At 41.6% G+C, this 10483-nt stretch overlaps 1 protein-coding gene across 1 annotated transcript in view; it reads left to right on the top strand.

Annotated features, from left to right (window-relative positions):
• The first annotated feature begins 263 nt into the window (after window positions 1-263).
• slc24a1 (solute carrier family 24 member 1) overlaps window positions 264-10483 on the top strand; it is a 51100-nt gene continuing 40880 nt past the window's right edge. The window contains 5 exon segments of the mRNA XM_068018367.1: window positions 264-509; window positions 511-735; window positions 738-1601; window positions 3561-3600; window positions 6313-6386. Coding sequence (XP_067874468.1) covers window positions 264-509; window positions 511-735; window positions 738-1601; window positions 3561-3600; window positions 6313-6386 — 1449 coding nt within the window.

The following is a 10483-nucleotide window of genomic DNA, read 5'->3' as shown; positions in this document are numbered from 1 at the left end:
TCTGATCATTTCCTTTTTTTTTACTACACAGATTTAAAAGGAGATTGCTGCTCAACTCGGCAGGGGGAAAATGCGCCACTAACCCAATAACAAATATTCATATCCACCCCCCAGTGACCGTGAAAAAAATCTCAGTCTCAAGCAAGGAAACAAATTCCCCAAAAGGAGCAAAACGCGGAAAGAGATGAATGAGGTTTAAATTTCTATTCATCAACAATTGACTTCTATTCAAGAGAAATATCATTTTTTTTTCAGAGACAGATATGTATCTCAGACGGAACAGAAGGTTATCATGGAATCGGATTTTATTCCTACTTTCAGGGCTGATCATTTGTTCAGTTTACCAGTTCTTCATCGGAAACTTCCAGCTTTCAGCACCGCGGAGAGCGCAACATGGGGAAGGAAACGGTGGCGACCAAAATCAGCGTTATCTCTCCATCCAGAGCAGGAAACTTCTGCAGACTAACAGCAACATCACAGCCCAGACCAGCACCCCCAGGACCCCCATAACCGGGGTCCCCAAGACCAGGATCCCCACAACCGGGGTCCCCAAGACCAGGACCCCCATAACCGGGGTCCCCAAGACCAGGATCCCCACAACCGGGGTCCCCAAGACCAGGATCCCCACAACCGGGGTCCCCAAGACCAGGATCCCCACAACCGGGGTCCCCAAGACCAGGATCCCCACAACCGGGGTCCCCAAGACCAGGATCCCCACAACCTGGGTCTCCAAGACCAGGACCCCCACAACCTGGGTCTCCAAGACCAGGACCCCCACAACCCCTCTTAACACAATCACCAACTCCAGCATAACCAGCACAGGAGAGATAACCACACCAGCAGCAACAGAAACACCTCGATTAAGAGGATGCATTCGAGTGGGGAATGAAATCATCCCAGCTCCCAGATCACCTGCCCCTGTAACGGACGGCACCAGCAGCGAGCCGGACACCAGCAGCGAGCCGGACACCAGCAGCGAGCCGGACACCGGCAGAGAGCCTCCGCTTGGCCACACTAAAGGCGAATACCCGGGTGATCTGTTCAGCTTGGAGGAACGAAGGCAGGGCTGGGTGATCCTACATGCATCGGGTATGGTCTACATGTTTATAGCCCTAGCCCTGGTCTGCGATGAGTTTTTTGTACCATCTTTAGGGGCGATTATTGAGAGATTTAAAATTTCCGATGATGTAGCGGGGGCAACATTCATGGCAGCGGGAGGATCAGCTCCTGAACTCTTCACCTCTCTCATTGGAGTCTTTGTTTCGCACAGTAATGTGGGCATCGGCACAATAGTGGGGTCGGCAGTGTTCAACATCCTGTTTGTAATCGGAATGTGTGCCATCGTGTCCAGAGAAATCCTTCACCTTACCTGGTGGCCTCTGTTCCGGGATGTCTCTTTCTATGTCTTGGACTTGATCATGCTGATAATATTCTTTCTGGACAATACGATCGAGTGGTGGGAGAGTGTTTGTTTATTGTGTGGCTACATCAGCTACGTTAGTTTCATGAAATTCAATGAAGAGATCGAGCGATGGTTTAAGAGGAATATTGTCAATAACAGTAACGCGGTGAAAGTAATGTCGATGATCAACCCGGTCAAGGTTAGTGACAGTATATTTACACCTGACATTGCATCTCCGGCCTGTTTGAGTGACAGCTTCAGCTCTTCACACTGACATGAAAGTGAAATCTTCACTTGTTGAGTTCCGAGTTGTACTTGGAGAAATTTATTGCACATTCCATCCGATTGTAATCCGCGTTTGCGAGATTTAACAGTTTGCCATGTGCTAACTGATACCAAAATGAATCTGGTTAAAAAATATCAAGAAAAAATCGCCTTGCAATGAAAATGCAAAAGAACTAATGGGCCGTGTGTATGTGTCAGCGTGAATGTGAGAGTGTGTGAGTGGTGTGGAACTTAACAACTGAACTGAAGTTTGAGCATCACCACATATCATCAAATGATCTTCCTGATCATTTATGTGACTGGTGAAGGGCTCTGGTCTTTTGACATCAGCACATTCACTTTCCTGCAGAATAAATGATGCTGAGGTTTGCAGGAAGTGGAAGTGAAGCAGCGACGATGGAGGAATACTGACATATCTCCAAGTCAGGATGGTGCGTTACTTGCAGCTGATGGGGTTCCCATAACATTACTGCTGTTGCTGTTCTCAGTTGAGGAAGCTACTGCTGTAACAAATCCTGTAGATCTGGAGCCAGGGTGCAGGGGGGTTGCTGGGGTAATCACTGAGTCCAGGGGTATACAGCTCTTGTGACCGTTTCTGGATCAAGGCTGTGAAGAGGTCTGGAGGAACCCAGACTGATCATTAGTGAGCAGGTTGTTGGTGAGTAGGTGACACTTACTGGCTGTATTGCTAACTCCTTCCATTACTTGTTGTTGAGTTGGATCACTTAAACTGAATGACTTGGAGTGAGTTTAAAACAATCTTCAATTTCTGCTTTTACAACATTAATTCAGAATCTTTTAATTGAATAATCACTGGTGGCTTAACTATCAGCTTGCAGGGTTATCTGTGTTGTATTTATGTCACAGTTAGCAGCAAACTGGATAACCTGCAGTAAAGATCTTTTAATTCTTCTGAAACAGTCAATGAGACTTTTGTTCAGTTCGAAGTTTGAAAAATGTAACAAGTTAGACAGGGAACATTGGATTTTATAAACTGCTTAACAGCAACACAAAACCTATTTCACAGAGCAGGCTCTGCACGCAGTAGTCAACAGAATTCTGGAGAAGTGGTGCAGAGGTAGGTCTCCAAACACACAAAGATGGTGCCAACCATACAAACAATTCACTAGCAGATTGGACGCTGTCACAACAACTTTCTAAGCAGGAGATATGGAAGAAGGTGTACAAAAGGCATAAATGTTACTGTATAGTGTGAGCACAGGGTACGTGTGGATGAGGAAAGTTGTAGTTTCAAAGAAACAGCTGTACTGCCCTAGAGAAAAGTTAAGCAGAACTTAGAAAGTGAGGTGAGGATGAAGGTGACAAGCTTGCAGGAGCAAGGAAAGTCTATTAGGTACTTGATATAGTTCTTACTCCAACTGTTCTGCTCCCCACCTACCAGGAGAGGCAAAAGATGGAAATCTCTGTCAAAAACTCTTCTACCTTGCAAAGGCAATCAGGCACCAAGAGGCCACAGCCCTTATTTACTACAAGAATGTTACTCTTCTGCCATGAATTCTTTTCAAAAATGCACTTAAAAACATTCTTCTTTCTTCCATCTCCAGAATCCTGTTTCACAACTCAATGACCTGAAAAAAAATAAAACTTCTGGCCAATTTAAATAGCAGCCCCTAGTTCTACCAAGACCCAACACCTTAAACAATTGTTGTTAATGTCTGTAGTAATTTAAAATACTGAATCAGATCTCTTCAAAGTCTACATCTCTCCGGTGAATCCACACCCAAGGTTCTAAGTCTATCTGTGTATGGCAGGCACATCTACTCTTAATGAGCATGATTGAGTAGTTGATGACAACACAATATCCGTATGGGAAATATGCTTGTGTACTCATCCCCAACTGCTCTCTTCACAGGGCAAGGGGAACCCATTGGAAAAGCAGTCACTCCCAAACAGTCCAACACCAACCAACATCAATCCAACATCAACTAACACCAACCAACATCAATCCAACATCAACTAACACCAACCAACATCAATCCAACATCAACTAACACCAACCAACATCAATCCAACATCAACTAACACCAACCAACATCAATCAACATCAATCCAACATCAACTAACACCAACCAACATCAATCAACATCAATCCAACATCAACTAACACCAACCAACATCAATCAACATCAAAAAACATCAATCCAACATCAACTAACACCAACCAACATCAATCAACATCCAAAAACATCAATCCAACATCAATCCAACATCAACTAACACCAACCAACATCAATCCAACATCAACTAACACCAACCAACATCAATCCAACATCAACTAACACCAACCAACATCAATCCAACATCAACTAACACCAACCAACATCAATCAACATCAATCCAACATCAACTAACACCAACCAACATCAATCAACATCAAAAAACATCAATCCAACATCAACTAACACCAACCAACATCAATCAACATCCAAAAACATCAATCCAACATCAACCAACATCAACCAACATCAACCAACATCAACCAACATCAATCCAACATCAACTAACACCAACCAACATCAATCAACATCAAAAAACATCAATCCAACATCAACCAACATCAACCAACATCAACCAACATCAATCCAACATCAACTAACACCAACCAACATCAATCAACATCAAAAAACATCAATCCAACATCAACCAACATCAACCAACATCAACCAACATCAATCCAACATCAACTAACACCAACCAACATCAATCCAACATCAAAAAACATCAATCCAACATCAATCAACATCAAAAAACATCAATCCAACATCAACCAACATCAACCAACATCAACCAACATCAATCCAACATCAACTAACACCAACCAACATCAATCAACATCAAAAAACATCAATCCAACATCAATCAACATCAAAAAACATCAATCCAACATCAACCAACATCAATCCAACATCAATCCAACATCAACTAACACCAACCAACATCAATCAACATCAAAAAACATCAATCCAACATCAACCAACATCAACCAACATCAACCAACATCAATCCAACATCAACTAACACCAACCAACATCAATCAACATAAAAAAACATCAATCCAACATCAACCAACATCAATCAACATCAAAAAACATCAATCCAACATCAACCAACATCAACCAACATCAACCAACATCAATCCAACATCAACTAACATCAACCAACATCAATCCAACATCAATCCAACATCAACTAACACCAACCAACATCAATCAACATCAAAAAACATCAATCCAACATCAACCAACATCAACCAACATCAACCAACATCAATCCAACATCAACTAACACCAACCAACATCAATCAACATCAACTAACACCAATCCAACATCAACTAACACCAACCAACATAAATCAACATAAAAAAACATCAATCCAACATCAACCAACATCAACCAACATCAACCAACATCAATCCAACATCAACTAACACCAACCAACATCAATCCAACATCAACTAACACCAACCAACATCAATCAACATCAAAAAACATCAATCCAACATCAACCAACATCAACCAACATCAACCAACATCAATCCAACATCAACTAACACCAACCAACATCAATCCAACATCAACTAACACCAACCAACATCAATCCAACATCAACTAACACCAACCAACATCAATCCAACATCAACTAACACCAACCAACATCAATCAACATCAAAAAACATCAATCCAACATCAACTAACACCAACCAACATCAATCCAACATCAACCAATATCAATCCAACATCAACTAACACCAACCAACATCAATCAACATCAAAAAACATCAACCAACATCAACCAACATCAATCCAACATCAAAAAACATCAATCCAACATCAACCAACATCAACCAACATCAACCAACATCAATCCAACATCAACCAACATCAACCAACATCAAACAACATCAATCCAACATCAACCAACATCAATCCAACATCAAAAAACATCAATCCAACATCAACCAACATCAACCAACATCAACCAACATCAATCCAACATCAAAAAACATCAATCCAACATCAACCAACATCAACCAACATCAACCAACATCAATCCAACATCAACCAACATCAACCAACATCAAACAACATCAATCCAACATCAACCAACATCAATCCAACATCAAAAAACATCAACCAACATCAATCCAACATCAACCAACATCAATCCAACATCAACCTGAGGCAGGTACTGACAGATTTAAACACACAATGGAAGAGGGCAATAAAAACAAGAAATGCTGGAAATACTCAGCAGGTCTGGCAGCATCTGTGGAGAGAAAAACTGAGTTAATGTTTCAGGTCAGTGACCCTTCTTCAGAACTGGTAGATATAAGAAATGTAAAAGATTTTAAGCAAGTAAAGCAGGGGTGGGGCAAGAGATAACAAAAGAGGTGTTGATAGGACAAGGTCACAGAGAATAACTGACCAAAAGGTTATGGAGCAAAGGCAAACAATATGTTAATGGTGGTAGATATAAGAAATGTAAAAGATTTTAAGCAAGTAAAGGCAGGTGGGGGGTGACCTGAAAGGTTAACTCTGCTTCTCTCTCCACAGATGCTGCCAGACCTGCTGAGTATTTCCAGAGTTTCTTGTTTTTATTTCAGATTTTCAGCATCTGCAATATTTTGCTTTTATTATAGAAAAGGGCAATGTTACTGGTGTTGATCAGGGCCAGCAGGTACATGGTGGAGCCCCAGCATACTGTGTGCCCTGTTCAGCTGTCTGAGGAACCTCTATACTATTCAGTGGATCCATGTTTAAGATGTCCTGCATTCTGTATTGTGCAGAAAATGAAATATCAGTTGTCCAAAATCAGAACAATTAAAGCAGATGCAGTGTGCATCTTTTTTTCATTTGTTCATGGGCATCACTGGCAAGGCCAGCATTTATTGCCCACCCCTAATTGCCCTTGAACTGAGTGGTTTGCTCAGCCATTTCAGAGGGCATTTAAAAGTCAACCACATTGCTATGAATCGGGAGTCACATGTAGGCCAGACCAGGTAAGAACAGCAGATTTACTTCCTTAAAGGGTATTGGTGAACAAGAGTTTTTTTTTTTTACAACAATCAACAATGGTTTCATGGTCACCATTGGACTAGTTTTTTAAAATTCCAGATCTATTAATTGAATTCAAATTTCTCCTTCTGTTGTGGTGGGATTCAAACCCATGTCCCCAGAGCACTAGGCTGGGCCTCCGGGCTACTAGTCCAGTGACAATACGACTATGCCACCACCTCCCCCTAAAACATAGAGTGTAATTAACTCAAGGAATGTTCTAAAGGTATTAATTGGAGAGCTCACTGCAAGAATTTGACAATGAGCTCCTCTCTTCCTCTCTGCCCATGTGGGCTGCTTTGTTATACACTATTCTACCACTTTCAGCTACTCCACCTCTAGATTCACACTGCTATTTCTGCCCATGACTGCCTTGTGCCGCATGCAGCAGGTTTGTATAATTTTGCAGCCATTCCCCATGATCAGTTGTAATCCCACTTCCCCAAACTAGGTCAAGCAACTAAAGTGTTGCTTTAGTGCCTTGAATATCTGTTCATTGATGACCCTAGTTCATTCCTGTTGATTTTCTTTTGATCTTTATGGACAATTGCTTCGGTTGCCAGTGTAGAAACATCATAAATGTATTCATAAAGATTTCCTCTGGGATGACTTCACTAGATAATCAAGTGTAAAGAATCTTCATGAAAACATTAACAATGTAACTGCACACAGTGACCAAAGTAATTCCTGTTCTGTATTTATTAATTCAAAGCCATATACTGGCTTTCTCCCAAGATGTTGTTAGCAGTCTTTGCTTAAACCAAAGAATTTTAGAGGAAATATAATTTAAAGTTGATAATAGTTTTTTATTTAATGGTCTGAATTATTAGAACTGGCTCCTGATGAAAATCTTTCCCTCCTTTAACCTGTTTTGATGTGAGACCCTCCCCACATTTAAGTTACAGAATCTTTTTGTCTTCCTTGTATTTCTATATGTATACCCCGGAGAAAATACAGTACAAACTATGTGAAACTGACACTTGCACATTCATACAGAAACATCCATGATCTGTGTAGGAGATACACATTACATTGAGCCTTTGAGATGGTGCAACAAAGGTTCACTAGTGATTCCTGGAATAAGAGGGTAGTCCTATTATGAGAGGTTGAGTAGAATGGGCCTAACCTCTCTCTGGTGCTTTGAAAAATGAGAGATATTGTCATTAAAACATGTACGATGCTGAAGGGGCTTGGCAGGGTAGATACTGAAAGGTTGGTTCCACATGCTTGCGAGTCTATGATGAGGGGTCACAGTGTCAGGATAAGATGTCGGCCATTTAGGACTGAGATGCAGAGCAATTTCTTCATTTAGAGGATTATGAATCTGTGGAATTCTCTACTCCAGGAGGGTTGTGGATGCTGAGTCATTGTATATTCAAGGCTGAGATTGATAGATTTTTCTACTCTAAGAGAATCAAGGACAATGGGAGTTGAGGTGAAAGATCAGCCATAATCTTATCAAATGGTGCAACAGGTTCAAGGGGCCAGATGGTCTACTCCTGTTCCTATTTCTTATGCTCTTATGTTCCAAAATCAGCAGTTAACACACTGTCAATATTACCTGCAATAGTAGCATACCTTCATAAGTTTAATCACTTTTGTGTAAAATATAGATTTTACAGTGCACTGGGTGAGATTGAATGGCTGAATGACTTTGCACACAGATTTGACAATTGTTTTATGTATCTGCAGTTTATACAAAGTATAAGACCAGCCTAATATCTCTATAAGTTCATCAGCTTCTTACAGCTCTGTTCTGTACATGTAGTTACTCAGTGTTATGGCTCTGATCCATTTCTAGCTAATTGTCCTATTATGTAGTTAGTAATGTTATCTTCAGCCCCAGTTCCAACACAATGCCATAAAAACACACATTTAAAATGGACCATTTATGTTATAAAAACAAGAAATGCTGGAAAGAGAAGCGGAGTTAACGTTTCGGGTCAGTGACCCTTCTTCTGAACCATTTATGTTCCTGTTTAGTGGGCTAAGTATGCGGCCTGTTACATGTGGGTGAGGATTAATGCTGGGACTGGCTTTGGCTTCAGTTCCGAGTAGAATACCAGCCTCACTAACGGCCTTCGTCATATTGTGTTCTTCATGGCATTGCCCAGCATAGAGCCTACACCAACCACATCACTAAAAGTGACTTTTCCTCCTAATCCCATTTCCTTTTGTAGTTCCCGGTTGCAGCAGTGAATGTGAGTGCATTTTTTAAAACAAGCAACCGATTCATTTCAACCGCCCGTTTTATCTCAGTGGAGGCTAAAGATCTATTAAATTCCACTGAAAAGTAATAGTTTGTTCTTTGATTATCTGAGTCGCCCCGGGATTGTCTTCGCCCTAGGTCGGCAGGGTTACAATATACCAGAGAGAGGGGTGACCTGTGGAGGGTGATGTACGTTATAGAGATTGCAGAACACAAAGAGGCCACTCACTCTATCGTGGCGATGCTAGCCCTTCAGTTGTACTTTCCACTCTCCCCATATATTTGATATTATTTTACAAATACTTATCCAAATCCTTTTTCAGTTATATTCTAGTCTTTTCTTCAATTCCCTCCTTATGGTAAATCATTCCATAGAGTCATTGAGTCATTTATGGCACAGCAGGAGCCCATTCGGCCCATCGAGTCCATGCTCTAATCCTTTGTGTGAAAACATTTATTCTACATTCCCTGTCGCCAGCGAATAAAAAAATGATAATCTTGAGTCTATATTCACCTTTGCTGATTTGCCAAACACTGGAAAAATCATTCACGATTTACGCTTTCCAAACAGTTTATAATTCCCAACACCCTCCATTAGACGCTTCCTGAACATTCCCTATTCCAGTGAAAATGCCCAAAGGTTTTGAAACTTTTGCACATTAAATTTAAATTTCCTGTTATCTGGAAAAATGGTCCATAAGACATTGTAGTTCTGCGGAGAATGGAAATTTGAGATCAGCTAAATATTATAATGGTTATTCCACGTGATGGGATCATTGGACCGAGAACTGGAGACTGTTTTGTTCCTTGATCCAAATTGAACTGGGTTTCTCCCATTACTTCACTCCCTGTGCTGTGCACATTTGGATCATCCTCTTTGATCTGTTCATTCCTTTGTATTGTCCGATTGAGAGAATATGTTTTTATCCAATAGCTTTTTAACCTTTTTCTGCTTTCTAAATAATCTGATCAATCTCAATCTTTGGCCTCCTTGCCTCGAGAGACAATGGGTAAGCGCCTGGAGGTGGTCAGTGGTGTGTGGAGCAGCGCCTGGAGTGGCTATAAAGGCCAATACTAGAGTGACAGACTTCCACAGGTGCTGCAGAGAAATTTGTTTGTCGGGGCTGTTACACAGTTGGCTCTCCCCTTGCGCCTCTGTCTTTTTTCCTGTCAACTGCTAAGTCTCTTCGACTCGCCACACTTTAGCCCCGCCTTTATGGCTGCCCGCCAGCTCTGGCGAACGCTGGCAACTGACTCCCACGACTTGTGATCAATGTCACAGGACTTCATGTCGCATTTGCAGACGTCTTTAAAGTGGAGACATGGACAGCCAGTGGGTCTGATACCAGTGGCGAGCTCGCTGTACAATGTGTCCTTGGGGATCCTGCCATCTTCCATGCGGCTCACATGGCCAAGCCATCTCAAGTGCCGCTGACTCAGTAGTGTGTATAAGCTGGGGATGTTGGCCGCCTCGAGGACTTCTGTGTTGGAGATACGGTCCTGCCACCTGA

The sequence above is a fragment of the Heterodontus francisci genome, chromosome 38 (assembly GCF_036365525.1).
Source record: "Heterodontus francisci isolate sHetFra1 chromosome 38, sHetFra1.hap1, whole genome shotgun sequence".
Taxonomy (NCBI): domain Eukaryota; kingdom Metazoa; phylum Chordata; class Chondrichthyes; order Heterodontiformes; family Heterodontidae; genus Heterodontus; species Heterodontus francisci.
Note: the sequence above shows the minus strand (reverse complement) of the source record. Positions and strands in the feature narration are given on the sequence as shown.